The sequence below is a fragment of the Panthera pardus genome, unplaced genomic scaffold (genome assembly GCF_024362965.1).
Source record: "Panthera pardus isolate Hobbes unplaced genomic scaffold, ASM2436296v1 HiC_scaffold_24, whole genome shotgun sequence".
Taxonomy (NCBI): Eukaryota; Metazoa; Chordata; class Mammalia; order Carnivora; family Felidae; genus Panthera; species Panthera pardus.
In genome coordinates, this window is record NW_026526810.1 from 111,985,889 (window position 1) to 112,013,863 (window position 27,975).

The window sequence follows — 27,975 nt, forward strand, 5'->3', positions numbered from 1 at the left end:
AGCAGTGAGAGATCAAGAAGACGGGGGAAGGAGGAGACCAATGGAGCGGGGCTATGGGCTGTTTAGGAAGGCAGAATGGATCCCAGGGAGTTCAGCATAGGTAAATTACATCAATGCAAACTATGAGGCTGGAAAAAATTGCAAAGCCAAAACCAAGCAACCCCTCCTCCCACCTCCCCCCACCAAAACAAAACAAAATCAAACCCACAAATGAATCAATTAGTCATTAAATTTTATCTCTAAATAAGTTTAAAAAAGTAGATATCATAGGGCAACCTCCTGAGTCCACAGCTGCAGATGAATGAACTGTCTTTAGCTTGGAGGGATCATCTGCTCAAGACTGATTGATCACGTTGCTTGGAGACACTGGTGGCCTCAGACTCTGCTGGTACCTGCAGCCCATGCTATCTGCTCAGAGGCAGTTAGCATCCCTTTGGCTCCTTACAGATCAATAATTCTGTTCTCACGGTGGCTCACAAGGAGGCATGGATGCCCTCTGGCTTTGCCCTGTTTCACATCTTTCCGCTTTTCCAAAGAGATGCCAGGCCTGGGCCATTTTGCGAAGTTTAGCAAGATTGGGTTTAATCTGTGGGAAGAAAGAGAATAACTCGCATATGCAGCTTGAAAAGCCAAGTACCAAATAAAAATTTCCTAATTACGGCTATTCCAATCTGTTCGGATTTCTAATTTCTGGATTCAGAAAAGATTAGAGATTTCCTTAGGATAAGCGGGACTGCCAACTTTAAGTCTAGACTCCCATCTCTTCAGGAATGAGGACAAAAGTTTGTTTTCATTGTCCTATGAAACAGTAAGATTTTAACGGAGTAAAGCCTATTGGATGCATCAGAAAACTCCATGCAAGTAAAGACTTTATAGCCCTTACAAGGAAAGGCAAGCAAAAGAAAAGATTTTGGAAAGCAGCAACATGGACATTCCTATTATGTTTTTGTGTTCTGTTTCATTTAAGATTATAACAAGAACAGAAAATGTCTTTAATTTAAACCACTCTGTGTCTTTATTGCATTATCCACATCATTGTTCCTGGACTGCTGAGTAATCAAGGCCAAACCATAATGTGAAAATCTCCTAAGCTTGGTTTCCTGCCGGATGATCCCCAAATCATAACTCTAGAGATCCTTAGAAATGGCTACCATTTCCAGCAAAGGCACCATCAAGAAACTGGCTGTTCAGGTTGTATTTGTTAGCAGTAAATTTGCTGTGTTTCTACCAACTTTCTGTAGCCCCAGAGAGACCTTCTACATCCTATCAAACCTAGAGCTAGTAGGCAACAGATGTCCAGGATACATCAGTCCGTACATGTGTTAAGCTTAAAAAATACAAAGGCATCACGTGTGTAATCTGACAGTGCAGCCTGAGCTCCATGGTGAATTTGAGCTAGAAGATGAAGTGGTGGGATTTTATATAAATAAACTTTCAATGCATACTTTTCAAAACTCGGGTATTTTGGAAAGGATTAAGACAGGCTACATTTGGCTGATAGGAGCGGGAGAAGAAAGAGAAGATAAACCTTGCTCCTCTTCTCCTGTTAGTCATTACTGTACCTGCTTTTCCTGCTCCAAGTGGTCTATGTCAGCCAGCGGCAGCATAGAAGGTCTCCCGTGAGCACACTGGAATGGCAGCTGGCACCACGACAGGGCTTCAATAAGGCGATAGCTCTCCTCCGGGCTCAGGCCATCATTAAACTTGATGGCCCCTACACAAAAGACAGAAACAAGGTTATGGTGTGTATAGCAGGAAAACAGTGCTGACCCTGGGCCAGCGCCAGATATCTGGGAAAAGTAAAATGTGTCTTAGGCTTCTTTCATGTGACCAATACTGCTTGAAATTGGCACTTATCGACACGTGGATGAAACTAAGGGTTCATGATGCACCTGTGTCTCAGCTCTTCCTTACGGAATCATGGTCTTTCTAATCCCTAGGGGAGGCATTCCTTCACTTGTTGGGATTCTGCTTTCAGAGTTTTTCTCAAAGAGACAAGGGCAACATTTTGCTTACTTCTTACAGATTGTAAAATCAAGATCATCTTTTAGCCAGTCTATCACAAAGATCTCTACTTGTTGTTTTTCCCACAATGTCCATTTTATTTGCTTTTTTCTATTTCCATAATAATCTTCCTGCCTTTATGCAGACATTGATACATTAATTCACTCGGTCAACAAATATTTGTAAGTATGTACTTTGTGCAGCAGGAGCTATGTCAGGCAGTGAATGAGACAGATGGTCTCTGCCTTTAGGGGGCTTATGATCCAATGGGTCCAACAGGTGAGACAAACATGAAACAAATAATTATACAATAATTATAAATTTTTGTTATAGGCTTCTATTCTTTCTTACCAGCCTAATTTCTTGGTATCCTTTGCTGCTCCTCATATAACTAATTTCTTTCTGCCTTTCGATCTGTGCATAGGCTATTTCTACCCCTTGTGGCAAACCTTCTCTTCCATCCTATGAATCCATGTCCCTCAGTTTGTTCAAGGCTTGACTTACAATGCATCTCCTCTATGAGTTACCGCTCCACTCATCCGTGTCAGTCTGAATTATGGTCAAATGTATGTGTTGGTGTTTTGCTTTGTAAAAGCAATTTTTTAGTGTTCACTCTTCGTGTATTCAGTTTCTTGATCTAAACCGTACCCTCCATGGGGCACCTGGGTGGCTCAGTCAGTCAAGCGTCTGACTCTTGATTTTGGATCAGGTCCTGATCTCACAGTTTGTGAGACTGAGCCCCATGTTGGGCTCCACACTGACAGCTCATGCTCTCTCTCTCTCTCTCTCTCTCTCTCAAAATAAATAAACTTTAAAAAATAAATAATAAACTGTACCCTCCAAGAAGTGAGTAGTAAATGTGCCTTCTATCTCTTTCATAACTTCTGTACTCCTGCCGGGGCTTAGCATACAGAAGCACTCATTATCTGGTGTGCTGAGTCTTACCGTGGCAAGCTTGGGATGCCAACACCTTCTGGACAGTCAGTGGCAAAGTCCCTTGGATGCCTCCTGTGGTCTGGAGTAGCTAATGCATAAACACATTCTTCATTAAGAAAATGAAGGGAAAAGGAAATGCGACAATAGAGCCTTTTGTGTGTGGTGCCTCTGTGTGAAACCCCAAAATAAGAGGCTTACCTCTACTTGTTCTCGAATAAATTCCTACAAAGCAGAAAGGAAAACAGGCATTAATCCATTGTTGTAATTCTTCTTTTATAGTTTAAAAATACACTTCCTGGGGCGCCTGGGTGGCTCAGTCAGTTGAGTGTCTGACTCTTGATTTCGGCTCGGGTCATGATCTTGTGGTGGTGGGATTGAGCCCTGTGTCGGGCTCAGCGCTGACAGCATGGAGCCTGCTTGGGATTCTCTCTCTCCCCCTCTCTCTCAGCCCCTCCTCCTCCTCCTCCTTCTTCTTCTCTCTCTCTCTCTCTCTCTCTTTCTCTCAAAATAAATAAAGGAATATTAAAAAAAAATACACCTCATAAAGGAGAGAGTTCCAGCAATATAGCACTTAGGTGCAAATAATTTATTTGTTGTGAGGCACTCTGAATATGAAATACCAAGACAATTTAATAGAACTCCTACTGAAGAGAGAATATATTTAGCTACTGAAGCTTCCTCCAGAGACAGCTCATAACTCATGAAGTTATGTAACTGCTGAGAGCAGCTTTGATGATTCCAGAGTCTAACTCTCAGGGAGGCTTCTCAGTAAGAGGCTGCGTGTATTTACGATCTTAGCCAGAGCAAGTGTAATGCTACACACAAACGGAATAAATACACAACGATCATCAACACAATGGAGCACTGAGTGGGACATTCGCTTAGATATATAGTAAACATAAGTAGTCACTTTAGTTCCCACAGCATTTTTTTTTTTTGACAATTCCATTCGGGGTCGAAAAGCTTATTTTGGGGGGCATTTTGTTGAGTTTCTCCTCACTAGTATATTTCTGTCCCTCAAGTAGCCTTTTCAATAGTTATCCCTGCAGATGTTAATATTTACAAAAGGACTTCAGAGAAATTTAAAGCAGACGCTATTTTTCATGCTACCAATTTGTTTAACCTCTGGAGCTAAAAAAAACTGTTTTGAGATACAGCACATTTAATAATTTCTTTATAAGAAAACCCAAGATTTTTTTACTCCTAGAATTGGCTATGTATAAATCACCTTCCTAAGATTACAAAATGGTAGATCTTCTTGTTAAACCAGACTCAGAAAATTCTCCCCTTTCCTCAAAGACACCCTAGTCCACCATGCTTACAAATGAGTACAGTTACCAAGCACTGGGTGGTAGATACCATATATTTTTTAAAAGCTGGATACGTTCCCAAACAAACCTACACAGAAAGATGTTTCAGAATACCTGACCCATTAAAAAGCTTAGCGTGGACAGAGATCAAACCTAACCTCTTTGCCATTCTCTCTTGTGCTTGGTCATCTGGGACTTGTGACACATCATTTTTTAAGCCTGGTGAAGGGGAGAAAGATCGTATCTCTGTTCATGTCACATTTCAATGGTTTAATTAATACCAGATAACTTAATATTAAAAAGGCGCACTCATCAGGCTAAAGGACAGAACTTTATAGAAAATATTTGTGATCTTTCAACTGTCAGGATCCAAGTAGCTACTCCTTTTCAAGATACCAAAACTGTTCCAGCTTCTTCCAGAATTAACAAATCTCTCCTGAGCAGTGTGACTTAACATAGTCAAGATTTTCTGAAGCCATAAGCTGTATTTCAATTTGAAGTAAACTCCTTACCAGCAGTCTTTGAAGTCTCTTTGGGAAAAGTTGTTATTATAATTTTCTGGTTAAATACTTAGGGATTGAATTACAATAAAAGATTCTAACAGATTTTATCTTTTGGATTTAAGACAGTTTGGAGGAGGAGCCCTGGAGAAAAAAGGCTGTGTTGGGAAAAAGAGCACTGCTGAAAGCAAAGCAAAGGCTGTCTGATCAGAGAGCAATTCTGGAAGGGCCAAACTCATGATGGTCCAAGCACTGGCACTATTAACTGCCTTTCCCTCTCAAATGTCTTCTCACCCTTAGCCTACAGACATGCTTAAGTCTCTCCCATCTGAAAACACACCAAAATCTTTCTTCTACCCCATGTCCTGCCCCACACTGCAGACCACCTTTAGCTCTCACCCTCTCTCTCTTCTTCTGAAAACTCTTGAAAGAGCAGGCTACTTAGCTCTACCTCTTCTCCCTCCACTCCCTCCCTGACCCATAGCAACCTGGTTGGGCGCCCCCGCCCCCACCCCTAGGAGCAGACGCCACCATGGAACACCGTCCTCATGATAGCCAAATCCAACTTTTTAGGCTTGATGGCTATTGTTGACCATTCCCTTCTTGCTTAAAACTTTCATTGGTTTTAGTAATATTACTTTTTCCTGATTTTCTTCCTCTCTCTGACTAAATATTTTCAATCATCCTTTACAGTTTCTTCTTTTCAGCAGCAGCTTTCCAGACCGCTGCCAAAATATATGCACCCTGAATGCTGGTGTGCCACCAACTCCACCCTTTGCTCTCCTCTCTTTTTATTCTTCATATTCTTCCTAGGCAGTCACACTTCCTCTAGGCTCTTCTCCAGCTTCTGATGTTATAAAAATATATATACTATTAACTACCTCAAACATACATACAGCCCAGGTTTCTCTCCCAAGCACAGATGTGTAAGCCTGCCTATCCACTAGACATCCCCATGTGATGGCACATTCAATGCAACTAAACCCAGGCTCATAATCTAACTCCCCAGGCAGGTATACCCCTCCTCCTCTACTTCCTTTTTCTGTTGATGGCATTACCATCCTTCCAGTCATCCATGCTAGAACCTTCAGAATCCTATCTTATCTTTTCTCCTTTAATCCCTTTTATACTTTCTATTATTGTTCACCAAGTCCTCTTAATTCTACTTTCCAACTTATGTCTCAAATATGTCTCTCCTTTCAATTCCCAATGCTGTTGACTTAGGTCCTCATCCTTTCCTATTTGAACCAGTGCAATCAATAGCTTCTCAACTGTGCTCCCTGCCTCAAACATTTCCCATATCAATGTAGCATACAATTTATCTACTAAATCTATCTTCTAATTTTTATTTTTAGATATGACTAAAGTAACTCAGACTTCTGGGAAAATTGTAGACTTACTTCATGTGGATTTACCTGTGCTCCAAACAGAAAAAGTTAGAGATGAATAAGGAGTAGAAACCACAATGAATTAAATAGGACACCATGAAAAAAGAACAGACAGATATGAGAAAAAAACCTAACCAACATTCTGAATGTAAAACATGTAGTCATGGAAATAAAAAAGCTCAGTGGGTCAGGTAAACATCTGGTTAAATAGTAGGTGAAGAGAGAATTCAACTCACTAGAAGATAATGTATCACGAAGGGGTAAAACAATGGGAAATACGACAGAGAAGTTAAAAAGGTAGGTCCAGTAGACATCTGACAGGATTTCTAGGAAATGAGAGAGAATGGCAGAAGAGCAGTGCTTGAAGCGACAATAACTGTACATTTTCCAAGTGGAAGAAGCATGGTGAATCTGAAGAAGGAAATGAAAACAAAGATAGATCATAGGGAAACTGCAGAACACCAAAGACAGAGAAAGTCTTAAAAGCCACCAGAGAGAAAATCAGATTACCTACAAAGTAATGATAACTAGATTGACAATGGACTTCAATGGCATAGAGAACGTCAAAGTTCTCAAAACACTGAGGGATGACTGACAATGTGGAAATTCCCTGCTTAGCTCAACAATCATGCAATTGTGAAGGCAAAATAAAGACATTTTCAAAGATGGTTTATCATTTACGGACTCTTAATAAAAGAACATTTAAAAGCTTTCAGCAAAAAGAAAGCTGAACACAGAATGAATAATCGGATGCAAGGAGCAACACTGAACAAAGACACTGGTAAATACTTTCGTTAATCTAAATAAACATTGACTCTATAAAATTAATGACTACCAGGGAGATTAAAACAGGTCGAGTTGGAGTGCCTGGGTGGCTCAGTCCAACTTAGGTTCAGGTCATGATCTCGTGGTCTGTGAGTTCGAGCCCCACGTTAGGCTCTGTGCTGAAGCTCAGAGCCTGGAGCCTGCTTTGGATTCTGTGTCTCCCTCTCTCTCTGCCCCTCCCCTGCCCACACTCTGTCTCTCTCTCTCTCTTAAAAATAAACATTAAAACAAAAAAATTTAAAAAAAAAAAAAGGTCAAGTTAAAATACTGAGCCACAACATGGAAGATGGGAGGGGAATGCTGGAAGATAAAGGGTTGTAAGGCTTTTGTACAGTTTAGGAAGAGAATAGAGAAGCAAATTACCTTAAACTTTGTTAAGGCTAAAATTCAAGGCTAATCTGAAGTAATACAAATGGAATATGTAACAACTTAAAGAAAATTTTTAACATTTATTCATTTTTGAGAGCCAGAGACAGAGCACGAGTGGGGAAGGGGCAGTGAGAGAGGGAGACACAGAATCCAAAGCAGGCTCCAGGCTCTGAGCTGTCAGCACAGAGCGCGATGCGGGGCTCGAACTCACAAAGCCATGAGATCATGACCTAAGCCGAAGTTGGATGCTTAACCGACTGAGCCATCCAGGTGACCATGGAATATGTAACTTCTACACTAGCAGAGGAAAACAAGGAGAAATAAAGAAAACTCTAATAGAAAAACAGAAAGGAGCAAAGAAAAGGCAACAAAGACAAAATAAACTGTTTGTTGTTAAAAAAAAAAAGCGAAACACATAAGTAAAGAAGTTCTAGTTCTCTTCAACACCTCCAATGTCGTATCCCAAAAGCAGTTTTCCAGACGTTTACCAAAACACAAATGTAGAGGGTGAAATGAAAACTACTCAGCAGAATATGCTAAATTCCTTTATGATTTCGTATTGATGACCTATCTAGCCTCATCTAGCTCACCACTACGTATATATCTTAATTCGAGCCATATATACTGGTAGTTCCCTAAACACAGGATCTGCTCCAAGTCTCTGATACCTGTTGTTCTGTCTAGAACGCCCTTCTCTCTTCTGCACTCGGCAGGCTCCTACTGTTCTACCAGATTTTTCCTAAGGAAAAAATTAGCTTTTCTGTGACAGTTTCCTTGAACTCCACCCCCCTGGGCATAGTAATCATTTTGTATTTTCATAGCACTTTGAACATCCCTCTAACTGGCCAAATTTCATTGTATTTGTAATTATTTAGATGTCCTTCTTCACCTTGAGCTAATTCATCTTTTAATTTCTAGCACCTGGTACACAGCAGGTATTGATACTTGTTGGATGAAAGATGAACACAGAATTTCTAAAGAAAACAGGAGGTTACCCTCAGTTAGCAATTTCCTCAACATCTGAAGCAGTCTTACCTCCACAATACTCTTGGTCACAGGAGATCTTCCTCTTCGAAGTTCATTGGCTTCTCTTTGTACAAAACAGAGTGGTACTTTTCCTACAAGGACCAGGGAATCACTATTGTCTGGAAATATAATTTCAAGGCCCAGATCTTCCAGATTTTTGTGGTAGCACCTAAAGAGAGAGCCTCAATTACAAAACTATTACTTCATTCGCATTTCAGCACCAGTCCCAAGCACTGGAGGGTTTCTCACAAGATGCCACAAATTTTAAAAATTGTACTGCTTTTCTCATACATTTGTTTAGGATTTTATTATCAAATTTCCTGTTTGAATTACAGTAACTTTCATTTTTTTTCTCTTTTCCATTAAGAGAATCAATTTGTTTCTAAGTCTTGTTCCTAAGTTTTTATTCTTCACCGAGGAACTGCTAACTTCTCGCTGCTAGCACTTCAAGGAGTTTGGCACAAATAGAAGGGCTGAGAATGTTTTGAATCAGCATTAAAGCAGGGAGGTAATTTACAGCCCTAGGAACTGAGAAGTGCTGATTAACTGGATGTAAATAAATGGATCTGCCTCTACTACACATCATGCCCCAGGGAAAAAGATTTATTGGCAGTAGCATATTCCCAAACCTGACATGAATTCAGAGACAATTCTTTATTTCCAATAATTTGTGCCACCCAAAAGTGGGAAAACGTCCTATCTTATGACTCACCATATGATTTGCCCCTTCCTTGCGGCCCAGTGTTTTACTTTCTTCCCAGTATGATTATGGTAATGAAAACTAAGAATCTAGAATGCACCGAGGCAAAGCAGAATGGAAGCAATTACTGCAGTAACTTTGCTTTCAGAAACAGCACAGCATAAACACGGACTTTTCCAAGAAATGGTAAGAGGATTCTAAGCCAACTGCTGGAAAAAATTATCAAGGAAACTCTATCCTATACTCAACAGCTGTGATATAGTGGAAAGAACAGCATTTGAAGTCAGAAGACCCGCATCTGAAAGCCTGCTACACCATTCAAGAGTTGTTATGACCTTGAACAAGTCATGTAACCTCTCTTGGCCTCAGGGTCTCATCTGAAAAAAGGAACAACAGGTATGCTTGTACTGCGCAGAATTACTGTGAGAGTTTATACTATAGATATCATGTCCTCATGGTAGTACTAACTGTAAGAGTCTGCTTTGTTCTTCTGTCACTGTTATCTCTAGTGGAGGGCTTACAATGGAAGACAGTAATTTCTTCCGACCAGAGCCTTGTGGCTGTTGCTTCTCATAGGAATCTATTGGAAAAGAAACGAATGGGTTCAGAGTAGGAAATGAAGTCTTCTAGACTTCAAGAAGAGCATGAGAAGGCACAGCCATGTTAACTATTATTGTGCTCAGCAGTGTGTTCAAACCGGTTGAGGCTTTGAGTTTCCATTATTATAGTCAAACGAGTAAGTATCCAGACCATTTATTCATTTCAGCAGTATTTCCAAAGTAAGATGTCTAAGACTTCAGTCTTACATTCAAATGAACAATGCAATGTTCCTGTAGATAGTCAATAAATGTGATTTTAATAATGGGGTGAATAATGTTGATTACTTAAGAAATAAAATTGGTTTACTATACAATCCTGTGGTTCAAGACAGTTTCCCATTCCTTCAGAAAGGTTTCCCAGTCTCTGAAGAGAATTTGTCAGTACTATTCTCAAATGAATGGTCTCAAGCCTATAGCCAGTTTTTCTAACACTGCTTTTACCATATCTTTCTCAACAATTAGGTCTTCATTTCATACGGAAAAGTGAACATGGAAGTAATATCATTGCCATTCTAGCCCATGAACTATCTCTTTAGGTCCTCACCTACCTCTTTGACATAGTTTTCCATTATTTGACTACAGGGGTAAAGATTTTCCTGGGATTTTACCACTTGGAGAACACTGCCTCATGATAAGAAAAGAGCGGAGCAAAGATTAAAAGGCACGTATTGGCTTTGGAAGGCAGCTATGCTCACCACTATACCACCAACGCTGCACAGCAAAAAACACATATTGGCTTTGGAGAAACATATAACAAATTAGTGATATTGGTTGTCTCTGGGGAGAGAAACTAAGTGGGATGGGGAACAAGGGTAAAAAGGAGACTTGATCATATTCCATTTTGTACCTTTCAGACTTGAACTCATACCACCTATTCCAAAACAAATTTTAAAGTACAAACAATATATTGGGCCTTCTGAGCTGGTGGTGGTCTCTGCCTGACGAACTGTGAAGAAGGTATACCAAGATCATATGGGCACACAGAGGGGCGTATCTTTGTGATGGATGTCACGATAAAGTAGCCTAATCCTTAGGTACCCAACCCTTAGGGTTGATGACAAATGTATGGCAAATATGTCTTTGACCATGTAAGACCACCAAATTCGAATCCGTAAAGTGAATCACTATATTCTTTCAGTTAAACAAGAAGCCAAACCAGAAGGCTTCAGATTACTTTTTTTAAACATACAATTCATCTTTCCTCATGACAGCCACAGTTAGAAAAACTCTTTCAGTATACTAACTGTGCAGGGCAGTTTCACATATTTTCTAGTTCCAAACAGATCCTTACCAACAATCAGCTGCTCTAAACGGACACGCTCATGGGCGGCATGCTGATCCACTAAGACTAGCAGGTTTCCACCTAGAACATGAGCAAGGATTACTGGAGTATCAAATTCTCAGATCAAGATTAAAATAATCATGTTGTGTGGAGGGAAAAAAAGGTTAATTCAAACTAGCTAATGACATAAGCATAAGAAAGACATACATACTTAGTATGTATCTTTCATTTCTTAAAAAATTGAAATTATGGGGAAAACTATAAATTTATCCCTAATGAGAAACTTTTTAATACATTGGTATTTCATTTACAAAACAAGGTTAAAGCCCTATATTCCTAATGTTTAAATACTGATTTTGCGGGGCGCCTGGGTGGCTCAGTCGGTTGAGCGTCCGACTTCGGATCAGGTCATGATCTCGCACTCCGTGAGTTCCAGCCCCGCGTCGGGCTCTGTGCTGACAGCTCAGAGCCTGGAGCCTGCTCCGGACTCTGTGTCTCCCTCTCTCTCTGACCCTCCCCCATTCATGCTCTGTCTCTCTCTGTATCAAAAAATAAATAAACGTTAAAAAAAAATCTTTAAAAATAAAAAAATAAAATAAAAAACAACTGATTTTGCTTTATTAATTCAGGTTGATACAATGAAGGGCCTTAAACACATTATCAAAATCAGCTGACTTTGATTTGCAAGCTACTCTGGAGCCCACAGAGAATGTAATTCTAGTGCACTTTTTACTTCCAGAGAGTACACTTTTAATAAATGACAGATGTGATTCACTTTAAGAAACATTATAACCAAACATATAAATTCAATTTGTTGATTTACATTATATAATAATTATGTATTTTAAATGTAAGTGTAATTAGAATTTTTTTTAAAGACAGGCTGCTTCTGGCCAATTTAAACTTTTCTCACAAACCATTTACATATTAAAAAGGTGCAGGCCAGATGCAGTCCATTTAAAAAAATTTTTTCTTTTTTTAATATGTATTTATTTTTGGGAGAGAGAGACAAAGTGCAAGTGGGGTAGGGGCAGAGAGAGAGAGGGAGACACAGAATCTGAAACAGAGTCCAGGCTCCCAACTGTCAACACAGAGCCCAACGCAGGGCTCAACTCGGGAATGGAGAGATCATGGCCTCAGCCGAGGTTGGGTGCTTAACCAACTGAGCCACCCAGGTACCCCAGATCTAGTCTACTTTAGATCAGAGGTCAGAAAATTTTTCTGTGAAGGGCCAGACAGTAAATATTTTAGGCTTTTTAGGACATATAGTTTGTCACAACTACTCACTATTCCTTTTGAACCAAAGCAGCCATAGACAGTATGTGAACATTGTAGCTGTGTTCCAATAAAACTTTATTTATGGATACTGAAATATTAATTTCATATAATTTTAATGTGTCAAGAAATAATATTCTTCTTTTGCTTTTTCAATCATTTAGAACTGTAAAAACCATTCTCATCTCCCTGGGTGCACAAAAGCAGGTGATGGTTGGATTTGACCCACAGCCACAGCTTGCCTTGTTTTAGACCCAGGTTTCTCAAACTTTGATGGGCATACAGATCGCCTGTGGATCTTATTAAAGTGCAGATTCTGATTCAGTAGGTTACAGACGACACACGAGATTCTGCAATTTTAACAAACTCCCAACTGATGCTATTTACAGACCACGCATTTGAGTAGAAAGGCTTTGGACTCTCAAGTACAAGAAAGAAGGCAGAATGTCCTGACCCAAAAAACCAAACCTACAGGGAAATCCCTTTCTCGCTGACAGGAGGACTGATTCTCAATTACATTAGTACATCTTTTTATCTTGTCATTTTATTAATCTGGTCCAAAGGTTGAGGTCTATTGCTATCAGTTGTTTTGAAATAAAAGCTCTCCTCCTGAATTTGATCAAAATAGATAATACCTGTTTTTTCCATTTCTACTAAAGGATATAATGTTTTTATGACACCATCAAATTCATGGCATGAGAGCTTAAGACTTCAGGAAAAAAAAGGAACTAATTTTTCTGACAGTATGTTCAACCACAGGAATAGGCCCCAAAATATTGAATTTTAAATTCCTTTGAGGATAGGAGGAGTTGCAGCTGGTTGTGATGAATACTGAACATCCTGTATTGGGCAAAACAATGGAATAAATAATAAATTGTGAGGGAGTAACCTCAAACTTGAAATTGGAGTCAGTGTGAATTACCAAGAGTCAGGAACCCTAAGAAATCAATCCTGTACGTGATGGTGGCAGAATGATTCATAGTCTACATAGGGCTCACAACATTTTCTATTCCTTGAATGAAGCAGAATATATGAAAGTAATTTAATCACATCAGAAGCTGTATTTTTGATATTCTAACACAATAGAAGTTTCATAAGGGCAAGGGATTCTTTTTTCCCTTTATTTATTTTCATTTATTTATTTTAGAGAGAGAGTATGAGCAGGGGAGAGGGGCAGAAGACAGACAAAGAAAGAGAGAGAGAGAGAGAGAGAGAGAGAGAGAGAGAGAATCTTAAGCAGGTGCCATGCTCAGTGTGGAGCCCAATGCAGGGCTCAAGCCCACAACCCTGGAATCATGACCTAAGCTGAAATCAAGAGTTGGACGTTCAACCGACTGAGCCACCCAGGTGTCAAGGGCAAGGAATTTTATCTGTTGTACTCCCAGCATGTATAATGGTACCAGGCACATAATAGGTACTCAAATATTTACAGAATAAATGAACGAATCCTTTTCTTTGGGGTATCATAACTGAACAACTGTATTTTATCATAGGTGGAAACATGCAATACAAAATGCCAATATATGGCATTAATTTCACCTTAATTTAAAAACAGTAATAGAGGCTCCTGGGGGGCTCAGTTCTCTAAGTGTCCGGCTGATCTCAGCTCAGGCTTTGATTTCAGGGTCATGAGTTCAAGCCCTGTGTTGGGTGCTGTGCTCAGTGTGAAGCCTACTTAAAAAAAAAAAAAAAAAAGTTTTAAAACAATAATATATTTGTCAATTACAAAATTATGTGCACATATTAAAATAAGTCGATTATAGGAACAGGTTGCTTTTAGTACTAATGAGTGACAGTAAAAGCACTTACATTTTTATTTAAAAAATGTACTTATCTAAGAGTACTCTTTGGTGGTATCTGACTAAAGTTGACTATTGAACGACATGGGTGTGAATGGCACAGGTCCACTTATGTGTACATTTTTTTCGATAAATACAGTACAGTACTGGGATGCTTGGGTGACTCTGTTGGTTAAGAGTCCAACTTCACCTCAGGTCATGATCTCACAGTTCGTGAGTTCGAGCCCCGCGTCGGGCTCTGTGCTGACAGCTCGGAGCTTGGCGCTTGCTTCAGATTCTGTGTCTCCCTCTCTCTCTGCCCCTCCCCACTCATGCTCTGTCTCTGTCTCAAAAATAAATAAAACATTAAAAAAGACCAGTACAGTACTGTAATGTATTTTCTCTTCTTTAGATTTTCTTAGTAACCCCATCCTAGGTGCCATTAGTAGAGATTTTGGTATTAAACAACAAAGAATTCTAGGTCATCAAAACCTTAGAAAAAAAATCTATTCATTTTTCCAAAACAAACTACTAGAATTTGACTTTCACTGAATCCATATTTATGACAATTCTGACCTATTATGACACTTACTAAATAAATCTACAATGTAAGCAAGGTAAAAGGGAATATTTTGAAATACAAAGAGAATAAGCTGCTTTCAAACTTTAGAAGCATTCGCCTGCCGGTCTACTGGTCTGGGCCCAAACCCTCCACTGGTGCTCAGGGCTCTCAGCCACCTGCACTATCACGCATGCCTCATAAATGTGCTCAAGAGTCTTCCGATTGGAAAAAAACAAAAACAAAAACAAGTCTTCTTTCACCCTCACCCTCCTTCAGTCCTTCTCTTCCATGTCACAGATTTCTAAGGCTCTCCTTGTGATCTCTGTCACCTGGTCCAGGAACATCATCCACTCAGTTACAGAGGTCAGAAAATCAGGAGTCATCTTTGATCTCCCTTCCCATTGCCAATGCATCACTAAACCCTGCTGACTTTCTCTCCTACATATCTTCCCAATGCACTCGCTAGGCTTCACCAACTATCATTTTTAGATACTGAAATATCCTTCCTACCAATCCTTTTGCAGGTACTGGGACTCCACCCCACCCCCAATCCATTCTCCACACTGCAACCAGAGCAATATTTTCAAAGTACAAATGGAATGTGACATGTACCACTGTAAAAACAATAAAAAAAGAAAACAGAAAGCTTCCCGTTGTTTCCAATTGGTGTCGGGACAAATACAAAGCTTGTAACTGGCACTTAAGATCTGGCTTTGACCTACTTCTCTGGCCTCATCTCTGCACTCTCACTCCAGCTGTACTTGTCCTGCTTCCTCTCACTCAAGGAGAGTCAACACAAATTGTGTATGTCATTCCCTCAGCCCAGAATACTCCTCCCTCCCTTCTTTACTTAGTTAAATGCTCATACTCATCCTCACTTTACCAAAAAAAACCTTTCCAGACCTCCCTAATTCAAATCTCTCTGTACAGTTTCTTACAGCATCTTGTTTCTCCCGTAATGTTAGCTAGAATTAAAACTTTAACGTTTATGTCCTTATCTGTTTCTCTTACATGTGAATTTTTTGCCACCATTATGGGCTAGGGCCTAGTACAGTCTCTGGCATGCAACAGGCAGTCAATCAATGCTTGTTGGATGAGTTAATGTTATTATTTACAAACTATTATTGCTTTATTAAAGTAGGTCACCGAGATATTGTATGTAATTCTTGATAAACTTAGCAGGGTTCATTATATGAACTTTCTATTATTACAAAGGGAATACGTGAAGCCTCAAAAAGTCAAACAATATAACATATTTTAAAGAATAAAAGATGAAATTTCCCCTTTGCCCACTCTCATTGTCACTCCAAAGGCAACTACTATTAATAGTTTGAAATGTATCTTACATACATATGTCTCTGTATATGTATACAGAACTAATGCACATTAAAACTGTTGTTTCAATGCCTGGGTAGCTCAGTCCTTAAGCATCTGACTTCGGCTCAGGTCATAACTTCACAGTTCCTGAGTTCTAGTCTCACATCAGGTGAGTTCATGCCCTACTTCGGGTGAGCTCTGCTTTGGGTGAGCACAAGCCCCACTTTGGGTGAGCACGAGCCCCACTTCAGGTGAGCATGAGCCCCACTCTGGGTGAGCCCAGCTTTTCTCTTTCTCTCTCTTCCCCTTATGGGATAGTCTCTCTCTCTCCGCCCCCTCTCCGTCTGCCCATCACTCACTTGTGCCCCCCCTCAAAAACAAAAAACAAAACAAAAAAACAATGTTCTTTCATATAAATTTAGATTGGTTTTCCCAATTGGCTTTAATCTGTCCAAATCATTGCAACTATATTATATATAAAAAATATCTTAAGAAGTGCTTGCGTGTTTCAGTCGGTTAAGCATCCCACTCTTGATTTCGGCTCAGGTCATGATCTCATGGTTGTGAGTTCCAGCCCCACACTGGGCTCTGTGCTGTTAGCTTGGGATTCTCTCCCTCTCTCTGCCCCTCCCCTGCTTACGCTTGCACACACACATGCTCTCTCTCAAAATAAATAAATAAACACTAAAAAAAAAACTTAAAAGGAGGCTATTAGGAGACCAGCTGGTTATTAATCAAGGCTAAACTCCATTCTTACCTGCCTCACCATTCTCTTCAGTCTTGGTGCTCATTAAACAGGCAATAAACTTGTTATCCACTTGCTGTAGAACCTGCCATATATTCAAATAAGTGGTATAACACTAAATAAAAGTTAACAAAGCCTCATCTGTATACAAAGAGATAAAACTGCACTTAATTAAGAGTTATTTGCATTACAATCTTCATATCTAAGACTATGGTAAGGGAGTCATTAGGAAGGATTAAAAAAATAAGCAGAGCTATCAGAAGGCATAAAAGGAAGGAGACTACAGGCTAAGGATTCTAAAAAGGACACACAAGCAACAAAACTCTACAGAGCACACCTGAGATTCTCCCAACAGGACTCTTACTCATAGGTAACTATGACCAGGGGCGCCCAAGTGGCTTGGTCGGTTAAGTATCCGACTTCGGCTCAGGTCATGATCTCATGACTTGTGAGTTCGAGCCCTGCGTGGGACTCTGTGCTGTCACCTCAGAGCCTGGGGCCTGCTTCAGATTCTGTGTTTCCCTCTCTCTCTGCTCCTCCCCTACTCATGGCCAGAGACTGCTAACAAATGGGGCTGAAATAAATTTTGCATTTTGCAAAGGTAAGGAAAACCGTTTCAGAGGAGCTAATCCCTTAAAGTAGTAAGTTAATAGCCACCAGGGGCTTTAACCCTTGGGGACTCCTCTCTGTCCAGGTACAGACAAGGTTCTCATTGCCCTTCCCTGCCTCGGTCCCTATCGTTTAACTAAAACTGTTGTTTCAGCGCCTGAGCAGCTCAGTCATTAAGCATCTGACTTCAACTCAGGTCATGATCTCACGGTTCATGACTTCAAGTCCCACATCAGGTGAGCTCATGCCCCACTTTGGGTGATCAAGAGCTTGCTTTGCTCTGGTACCAGGTCAGTGCCATGTGAGGGATTTACCTAGATCTATCTAACCTCCTAATTTGTTTCCATACTGAAAATAAGGAGATGAAGACAGCCTGAGTGGTGTAAGGAGAGGGCAAACTAGCAAAGCAGATGAGACAAGGGGTCCCTTTTGTTAAGACTGCTCCTCAATCTGGAGTCTCCTAAGCCATGTCATTTGTCGCCTCACACAATAGAGGGTCATTTACAAAGGGGCACTGTTGTACATTTAAGGACAATGTCTGTACAGGATTTAGTTGATTTATAAATTATTGTCAAAATATAAAGTCAATATATAATCCTTGAAACTGTGAGCCTCAATCCTTAATTCATCCCTCCAACCTGCTCACACTACTAAAGACATTTTTTCCTTTGTAATTAAAATTGGTCCCTGCTTTTTCTTATAATAAAAGTTCTAGTAAGATTTAAAAAAACACACGTGCCTTGACCAAGGTGGTCTAGATCATTAAATAAATCCAATTTCACAAGAGTTAGTCCAGCTTAGGTCTTATATATATTTTTATGAGATTTCAAAGTCAATCTCTTACCTGCATTGAATGAATCATTTCTTTGGTGAAACGATAAGGATATAAGACATTGTGAATTTTAACCGCGAGGCTTTTGGCCTGGCCACTGCTTACATCAACAGCAACCTAGAAAGCAGCACAAACATCATTTAAATTTTTAATTCTTTATATCTGCAGAACTGTTTTACCAAAGACCCCAAACTGCTTTATCATTTTCACAGAACCTATTAGAAGTGGGTTGAATTCAGGGAACTTAGAGAAATTCAAAAAGCTCTGTGAATTATTAGTCTTAAATAATAATTTGGGGGTATAAACAAAATTACTAACAAAAACCAATGTTGTTTCAGAATAACAATTCGTTTATGCTCCATGATCAAGTCCTCAAACACATCCTAACTGAAAAATCAGTAATCAAGTGCTCATTTATTCTACACCTTTATCACAACACACAAAGTACCTTCTGTGATAACCCACTGAGAACACATACACTCACGTCCAATGATGAATTGTTCCTCCAGTAGAAGACTCGCTATTTTATCTGATGATGTAACAGTGCTTTTTGTTTTGTTTTGTTTTGTTTTAATTATCACCACCCTAAATACCCTGCCAAAGCTGCAAGATAGGGTTTGTAAGAGTGGTAAACACATTCAACTCATCACACACTGACTACACATGTTTAATCCAGAATGTCTGAGCTCCCAAATTCTATGGATTCTGATTTCTCCTCTCTATATTAAATGGTATTTCCAAATAAATTATTTGGAAACATGCCCACTTTCCGCTTGTAATTAAAAATTAATATAGCCATTCATGTTCATATCCAGCTTAAATGAAGTACAAATTTTAAAATAACAAGCAAAGAAAATTTGCTACAGACCCACCTCTGGATAACGGGCAAATACTGGATTTTCCCACTCTGAGAACAAAGACTGAAGTGATTCTCTACCAACAGTATCATCCACAGCATCTAAGGCAAAAGGAAACAGATCAAGTTGGCATCGACAGCCACAGAAAAAAAGGTGAGTGGCACTCCTGTTTGCTGTGGTGCAGCAGCAAGACCAAAGATCAGACATATTGTCCCAATATTCTACAAAAGTTTAGTGTTTGCTGGATCTCTAAATTGTTCTGATCTGTTACTTTTTAAGTTAGAGTTGATGACTGTATCTTTTGGCATTATAGCTTTTTCTCCAAACTATTTTCAAGAGATATTTCAGAATACAAATCCAGAAGAAACTGGTTCAAATTAGTAGTCTCACTTCCTTTAGATAAAAATATACCTTACCTATTTTTAGAAACAAAGAATCTGTAGCCTTTTTTTTTAAAATAAGGATTTTGCTTACATAAACCTACTACAATACGGAGTGCAACTCCAATCTTTAAAAATAAGAGATATTCTCTCAATCACAAGACACCACAGACTGTGCATAATCACCCAGTATTGACTTCAAGTCTGGAAAAGTAATTTCTGATCTAAATGCATGCACTGAATTACTTAGTTCTGCTGTTAAATAGGACCGTGGGGAATTACTGGTTCCAGGAAGGCACAGCTGGCCCTGATCAAGCTTAATAACACAACACTGCTTTTTAAAAAAAATTTTTTTAGTTAGGTGGTACAGTATGTACTAGATGTCCCGGCAACCTCTGTTTTTGCCCCTACCTCTGTTATTCTGTCTCATCACAGTCCTCTCTTCCCGAGCTCTAGGAAGGAAGGGAAGAACAAGGTCGCTTCTAAAAGGATGACACTTGTACTGAGATCCTAAATGTAAAAAAGAAAACCTAGACATTTGAACTCAAAATATAAATTATTAAAAAATCAAGTTACATTAAAATCTTTCTGCACAAATGGAGTTGAGACCCGAAGCAGACTACCAAGCACGAGATTGAGAGTCAGAGTTCTTTAATGAGTTATGCTGCTAATTTAGGAACCTACATTAATGCTTAGTCCCGTTATCCACATATACCAGACAGAATGAGCACTAAAACAGATCACTGATTCTCAATGGGCACAATTTTGTATGAGAGACATTTGGCAACATGTGGTTGTCACAACCTGGGTAAGGGGTGCTACTGGTATCTAGCAGAGATAGAGGCTAGGGACTGCCAAATATTCTACATGTATAGGACGAACCCTACGACAAAGAGTTAGGAGTCCAAAATGTCAAGTGTCACGGTTGATATAGCTGGTATTTGACATATACTGGTACTTAATTGTTAGCCTTCACTACTTGGTGCAACCTTCACAAGTCCCCAGGTTTATGTCTCTTATACTCAAAATGTGTTGCTATTATAACATTTATCTGATATTACGTTTACATAGCTGTCTTCCCTAATTGATTGTGAACTCCTGAAAGCCAAGCCAGTGAATCTGCAACCTAGCAGTGTGAACAATAAATGAATGAATACATGGACAGATAAATGAATGAAAAGTTCTCAATTTAAACTCCAAAGTCCAGGGGTGCCTGGGTGGCTCAGTCAGTAAGGCATCAGACTTTTGATTTCAGCTCAGGTTGTGATCTCACGGTTTGTTGAGTTCAATCCCCACATCGGGCTCGGTGCTGATAGCATGGAGCCTGCCTGGGATTCTCTCCTCTTCTCTCTCTCTATCCCTCTCTGCTCTCTCTCTCTCTCTCTCAAAAATAAAAAAACATACATTAAAAAAATAAACTCCAAAGTCCAGTAATATCTGGCCTAAATTCTGCCGTCCTCTCTAAAGGATGATTGAGTTTTAGAAACAATGCCTGCATTTGACAGTTTTTGAATAGGGGCCAAAACATGATGGAACTATTATTTCAAAACAATAAATCCATTGGACAAGAACTGGAGAGATGAATTCAGAATGATAAAATGAAAGGGTAAGGTGAAATTAGGTTGTGTTATTGGTAATAGAAAGGACAGAATTAGAGGCATTTTAATTTTTTTAAATTAATGTTTCTTCCTTCAAAAAAATTTTTTTAATGTTTTTATATATTATTTTTGAGAGGCAGAGAGAGACAGAGCACGAGCCAGGGAGGGGCAGAGATAGAAACACTGAATCGGAAGCAGGCTCTAGGCTCTGAGCTGTCAGCACGGAGCCCCAGCGGGGGCTCGAACTCAAGAACAGTGAGGTCATGACCTGAGCCCAGGTGAGATGCTTAACCGACTGAGCCACCCAGGCACCCCAGAATTAAAGGCATTTTAAAGAAAAAAACTGCCAAGGCTTGGAGACTTACACCACTCCTTAAAATTACCTGTATAGATATTCTCTTGTGTACGATTTAATTTGCCTCTTAACAATTCATCCTAAGTAACGTTTTTCTGTATGGTTCAGCAGTGTCCCAACGTCCTACCACACGTTAGCCCTTTACAGAAGGTATGACATGCACTGTGAATGGGGGAGCCATCTTTCCATGAAACTCATTTCTATACCCAACATACTTTTCTATTTTCATTTTTCTTATGGAATTGAGTTAACAGGACACTTCAGAGACTTGCTACAAGACTTGCTAATGCAGAAAGTTAAATAGGTTGAAGTGTTTTAAACATCTAGATCGGCTCAACGGAAGCAGATGTTCATGTTGTGTGCGGCAGCTGACGTTCCCGCTTTGGTTCAGCAGCAACCATCTCAGGTTAATGTAATCGCGGCCTTTTTTGTCTCCATTTAAAAGCAGTTGCATTTCAGGAAGATGAGGTGCCAGTGCTTTAGGTTTACTTCCGATAAGCAGTCGTATAAAACAGGACATAAAACTACATCAACTGAAAATCACGTATGTCTTTAAGAGCCACCTGAGAGTCTCAGGAGCAGTGCTGAAAGACAGTTCTCCTACTTAAAACTTTGAAAGTTACTACAGTGATTATTTTTTCATGAGGAAAAAACTGGAAACCACTGAAAAATAAAGGCCTTATTTAACCTTAGATAAATCAGAGCCTCCTACTAGAGATATTCATGCTAAGGAGAATTACAAGTCAATTTACAATTACATTCATACAGTTTACATTCTTTTGCAACATTCAAGACTTTTAATATGTATGCACATTTAATGTTTATCCTCCTGATGCGAAACCAAGATTATAGCCAGATGGAAATCAGTTTTACCATCTCCCAACATCTGGCTCTCAACACACTGCCAAAACAATGTCACTTTTAATGTTGACTGAGACATGAGAACTCAAGAGTCCCAATCTAGGCTCTGTTGTAGCCTTGTGGTATGATTTCAAAGCCACATTACTGTCTTCCTGAATAACGGCTACTTATAGCATAAACAGATCAAATGGATTAGCATATGTATTATAATAAACCATGTCTGAAAAGTATAGTTGGGAAAATACACACTTAACCTACATTCCAAAAAATTCATGGTCAAGTCCTTTTTTCTAAAAACACAAAAACAGTTCAAAAATATAGTACTGTACTGAGCCACAGACTTCTGGGGAAACCCAGGATGATTACAGGATCATTCTGGCTTTTCACCTGAGAGCTGCAGAGAGCAACTTCCAGAAAAATATCACACTGGCATTGCAGGTATCTTTAAAGACAAATTTCTAGGACAGTTTTATGTTTGGGAGAGAGAAGAAAGGAGGCTAGGGAAGCACTGTGGATCTTCTCAACTATTAATAGTGCCATTTTCATGAAAAATGGTCTCACCCTCCTACACATCCACACATCCATATACAAACACTTCCATTCTGTCTTTCATTGTATTTCTAGATGTAAATAGTATTGGACCTAGAGAATCTTTATATACCATAAAACACATGTTTTATAATTAAACTTGAAAATGATCTATCAGCTGAGATAATCTCTTTGGACAATGATTATCTTACTCTTTGGCCATTATTACCACCTTCAAAAGCATTCCATGCCAGTGAGCACTATATATATAGTATAGTATACTATACTATAGTATAGTATATAGCACTATATATATATATATATATATATATATATATATATATATATATATACTTACCATTCTCAAGTATGACATCCACAGCTACAGTTGTCAGGTCTTTAGTACAAGCAGTCTGAACATCCTCAGTAGGAGCAATGAATGTACTCAGTCCAGTTATTTTGTTGATGTAAACCATTCTTCCCAGGGCTACATCAAAATGCTGCTGCCAATCCAAAGAACATGTGTTTGACTCTTCATTTTCAAAACAAGTTCTTGCTATAGATTCTTCACTCTGAAAACGAGTTCGTTTTCTGTCAGCTGTGCCATCTTCTATGTGACTCATTAACATTTTACTGGGAGAGTCAGGACTTCCTGTCTGTGGGTCTGAAGCTATAAGAACATCCGTATCTTCACTGATGACTTTAGAATGACTACGGGGTAATACCAAAGGAGTTTCTGGTATCACGGAGTTCCCTGTTGTGTTGTTGTTAGAGTATGTTTTACTATCTTTATTGAAGGGATTATCCTGTGTGACAGAGTCCAACACTGGAATGATGCCACTGTCTATTTTTTTATACTCATTTTTAAATAACTTGCAAGAATCCAGGATTAACCCACTGCACAAGTCATGGTCTTTCCTACTAGAATCTGATTGTGGAAGTTCATTAAAATGACTCATCATTTCCAATGCTTGAGTCTCTCTTTCGGAACCTTTCATTCTGGATAATTTAGAGGCTAAAGATTTAGGAGACTGCTTGGCATCCAAAGGTTTTCTGTTAAAATCAGATAATTCCTTTAGAGTTACAGGACTTTCTCTTAAGCAAGGAGTCTGTTGTTCCAAACAATCTTCTTCACTAGAGAATGGAAACTTCTTTGAGTAAAAGATGTGACTTACTGGCAGACAACTGTTATTTGAATCATTATGTTTCATAGTAGTGATTTTACAAATGCCTGAGTTGTCTAAGTGATTCTTCTCTTTCCATGGAATGTCAGATTCAACTTGAGGACCGAGATTGGTAGAGATTTCAGAATTATTATTTTCTTCCACCTCTGTATTCAGAGGACTTTTAACCTTCCCATATTGCCTCTTAAACTTCTCTAAAGATCCCAGTTGTGACCTTAAGCTTAGCTTCTTACGGGCTATAGGTTTGGAGAAACCAATAAATTTATCTATTTTCTTACTACCATTTGAAACATATCTACACCAAGGGGAAGAAGAGGATGTGTCAAGTAATAAGCAATCCATGTGTGATTCTTTAGTACCTTCCTGAGAAACAGCAATGTTTTCACAAGTTTCTACAGGTTTGTTCTCTAGCCCATAACTTGTATTTGTTCTGCACAATTTCTTGTCAGACAGTTGAGCAAAGTCTTTACTTAAAGTGCTGGTTGGATCTTCGATGTTTGGAGTCTCAACTGAATGGCATGCTCTGTTTACAAATGTTTCTCGGGCACTCACGGGACCAGGTTGAATACAGTTTTTAAGTAAATGTTCTCTTTCAGTTGATTTAGTTTGCTCATTTTGTACCACATGAGTTATAAAGCCAGTGGAGCATAATTTAACTTGTCCATAACTAAAAATGTTTACTCTTCCACAATTACTAGGTTGTTTTTCTTTCTCTTCCTCTCTCTGAGCACCACGTACTCTCAATAACGTTGTCTCAAAAGGCAGAGGTTGGGATCCCATTTTGGTAGCGTCTTTAAATCTCTCTAATTGATTCTGAACTCCATTATTTTTCAGGATACTGGCAGCCATGCCATTAACAATAGCACTTGCTTTCTGTATTTCTAGATCTTCTCTATTCTTCTCAAAGCAGTATGATGTCTGAAAAGGGTTTACAAACATTTCTGAACTGGTTCCACATGGACTTTCTGAAGAGTTACGTTCTAAGCAAAGTTTTTTATGTTTCCCATTTTCTCCCCATTCTGATGCTTCAGCTGTCTGTTGTTGTAAGATCCCTGATTCTGAGCAAGAGCTATCTTTGTTTTGTAAAGATGACTCTGTCACTTTACCATGGCCTGGGCCATCTGATTCACAAATGTACAAGAATGAATCATTTGTGTTTTTTCTGGTAGCTTCTGAATCTCTAGAATTCTGTGTGTTTCTTCTGTTTTCTACAGTAGCTTTTCTTTTCACAGCTTTTGATTGAAAATTAAACATTTCATAGGAATCCAAAATGCTATTACATGCTTCTTGGAAACTGACCTGGTCACCCTTCTCATCAGAAGACACATGCTTCTGAAGAGTAGCACTAAATAAACTAAAATCGTTATCTTCACTAAATTCTTTAATGTCCTCACCTGATAATTCCACAAATAGTTTTTCTTTCTTTAAAAACATTTTCACTCCTTCCTGAATGCAAACCAAAATAGTATCCCAGTTCTGAAATTCAATCAGCGTTTTTGCTGGCTCCAGGCACACATCATATTCACAGAACTGACACTGCACATTGATTACATATATCCCATGGAGTTCTGGGTTAGACCGATGCCGAGGACTTGAATTCATTTGTCTAGTGGCAGAACCATTCTTTGGCTTGCATATAATACTTTCTTTCCTCAATAAAAAGTCAATGAATTTATGCAACTTTGTCCTTAAAACCAGTCTTTTGTTCACAAACAAAAATTGCATATTCTTATTGTAATGTGCTTCAGAGCTGATATAGCCGCTGAGCTCAAACTCCTTGTATTTAAATTTTATTTCTCTTAATTTTTGGGACTTACCCAGTCCATAAATTTGACAAAATCGGGAACATATGTCTTTGGTTTTAGGAAGCTGAAGAACCATGGAACCAGAAACATCATTCCTCAAAGAGAAAGAAATGGAAGGGTGCATGAGCGAAAGAGCTTCTATCCTCTGCCTGACCTTCTCAAACTCCAGTCTAGGATCCATGCATTTCCTCCTTACAGGTAACTGGTAAAATAGGTTATATACTGTTACTGTTGTCCCGGCACTTGGTCTAGTCAGGTCAGCTTCACAAGCTTTCAGGGCTTTTCCATTCTGAAACAGTTTCACAAAAGTTTTCATTGTCTTGTTTTTCTTGGATGAAATTTCCACAGCACTGGCCATGTCAGCTATACTTGCCAAGGCCTCCCCTCGGAAACCATAAAACCTGGGATTCTCCAAGTCCTGTAGCGAGTTGCATTTACTAGTGAAATAACGATTTCCCACCTTGTCTATATCATCCCTCCCCATCCCAAATCCATTGTCTATCACTTGAACTTGGAAAGTCTCCATATTCACCCTGACAGCCACACATTTTGCTTCAGCATCAATGCTATTGAGGGCAAGTTCCTCAACACACTGGCCTAAGGAGCATATAGCCAAACCAGAACGCAATCTGGCTTGTACTTCAACTGACAAGCACTTGATCATGGCAGGTAGAAAGCTGGTTAAGAAGGCCAGGCACTGGCTTCCTTCTCTGACCGGAAATAATTGCCTATGGGAGGAAAACACACACACACAATCAAACCCTCAGAGCTACGGAGCATTATCCATTGCTCTCAAGCATAAGGGAGAAATGCCATTTGAGGTAAATTAAATCTCTTATTAAACCACACTGTAAAAAACAAAACAAATTATAGCTTTGATCTCTACACAGATCACACAGCTCATGTTTAGTGCAATGGATTTAATATCCAAAGCAGCATTCGCAATTTCATAATTTTCACTGCTCCTTTCTAAATCCCACATGCCCTAAAGTGAAATCATAATCACGCTTGAAGTTGACCCATAAGACAGTGTTCACAATTCTAATCACTTCACCAAAAACAGATGTCTAAATTAAATTCAGCTAGAAATTCATGAAAAAAAATGTCCAAGCTAGTTTCATAATATTTATACATTACACAATAACCATGACTTTTAGTAAAAACTTGTAATGAACGGTTAAGACAGAAGAAATTTAAAAAATCAAATCTTTGTATCAAGAAGAGATGGGGGTCAAGAGATTATTATTCTTGGTTAAATGTTGTCTCCGGGGAAAAAGACCGGGAATGCAAAACGATAAGGCAGGAATTTTCATTATGAACTTTTCTGTATCATTTGATTTTTAGATCTTGTCCACATATTACTTTCACAGAAAGTTTTCAGAAGGTCCCTGTATTACCATTCTTTGGGTATTTACACATGGCGGCTACAAACTACCTTCACAAGAATAGTGATGGTCAGGGGCTATCTGAACTTGATTTTAAGTTTTCCCTTCAGGTAAAAAATATGAAGATTATAGTGCCATTAAAGGTCTCCCTTCATAGGGGAGAGAGCAGCATGGGCTGGACCTCTCGAAGGTGGTAGGGCTAGTTCTTCAAGCCCGGACATCACAGTTATAATCGCAGAGCTGATGTTTTTTTATATAAGGAACTTTGCAGCCGGCAGCAAATGAGAGGTATTCTGAGACTGTTACCCAACTTCACGATTTCCTTATTACAACCCAGTCTTTTCAGGGCCACAGTCAAAGGGGATGATTCGGCCCGGGTCTCGAGCTGCGAGAGCTCCGGGTCGGGGGCGGGGGGACAGGACAGCCGCCGCGGGCCCCCCAGGCTCAGGCTCCACCCCGTCCCCTCCCCCAACTCGCAGGCCGAACCCCTGCCGCCCGACGCAAGAGGCCTCCCGGAGCCCCTGCACAGCCGGGTCCGAGAAACGCTCGCGGCGGTCGCTACGGCCTTTCCGCTATTAGAAGGGCTCCCGGAATCATCCTTTCGACGCGTGCTTTTCCCCCAAGTCACCTCGAACCGCGCTTCACCAACTCCCAGTTACCCACCGCCTCGGACGCCGGGCACGCGCACGTTCGCTCGCGAGGCTCGCGCACGCGCCACGAGCATGCGCTTCTGGGAACGCGCTTGCGCTTCTGGGAACGCGCTTTCGTCGGTGACACCCAAATGCGCGTGCGTACCAGCTGTTGTCTGACTGGGAGACTAGGCGGGGTCTCTTCACACTGGTACCCCTAGTTCTCAATCCTTATCCCCCTTTCGCATGGTGTGAAAAGCCGTTTCAAGCAGTTTTCTCTGTTTCTGTCGTTTTCCTTTCCCCTTTCCTCCTTTGCACCTACTACCATTTAATTCA

General features: G+C 39.7%; 1 protein-coding gene across 4 annotated transcripts; it reads right to left on the reverse strand.

Moving 5' to 3' along the window:
• Positions 1 to 215: 215 nt before the first annotated feature.
• MLH3 (mutL homolog 3) lies at positions 216 to 27,745 on the reverse strand. 4 transcript variants are annotated; one of them, XM_019427181.2, is made up of 13 exons: positions 27,674 to 27,745; positions 22,995 to 26,353; positions 19,706 to 19,804; positions 18,930 to 19,015; positions 18,070 to 18,174; positions 16,629 to 16,701; positions 10,949 to 11,020; positions 9,527 to 9,638; positions 8,368 to 8,527; positions 3,139 to 3,162; positions 2,950 to 3,028; positions 1,563 to 1,714; positions 216 to 586 (listed from the first exon to the last, which is right to left on the reverse strand). In XM_019427181.2, exons 2-13 carry the CDS (start codon positions 26,287 to 26,289, stop codon positions 464 to 466), a joined length of 4,380 nt encoding a protein of 1,459 aa, XP_019282726.2. In that variant the 5' UTR covers positions 26,290 to 26,353; positions 27,674 to 27,745; the 3' UTR covers positions 216 to 463. The 4 variants fall into 4 exon arrangements, with proteins under 4 accessions (XP_019282726.2, XP_019282725.2, XP_053745594.1 ...); XM_019427180.2 differs by having other exon boundaries at positions 27,639 to 27,721; XM_053889619.1 differs by lacking the exons at positions 19,706 to 19,804; positions 22,995 to 26,353; positions 27,674 to 27,745 and adding an exon at positions 27,639 to 27,671.
• Positions 27,746 to 27,975: the final 230 nt, after the last annotated feature.

Coding starts and splice junctions, on each gene's coding strand:
- MLH3 (XM_019427181.2), bottom strand. CDS start 26,289: ATGATCAAGTGCTTGTCAGTTGAAGTACAAGCCAGATTGCGTTCTGGT. Junction 18,175..18,929: donor TATTTGCCCGTTATCCAGAG/GTGGGTCTGTAG, acceptor GCTGCTTTCTAG/GTTGCTGTTGATGTAAGCAG. Junction 9,639..10,948: donor TTTAGAGCAGCTGATTGTTG/GTAAGGATCTGT, acceptor CTTTTCCAATAG/ATTCCTATGAGAAGCAACAG.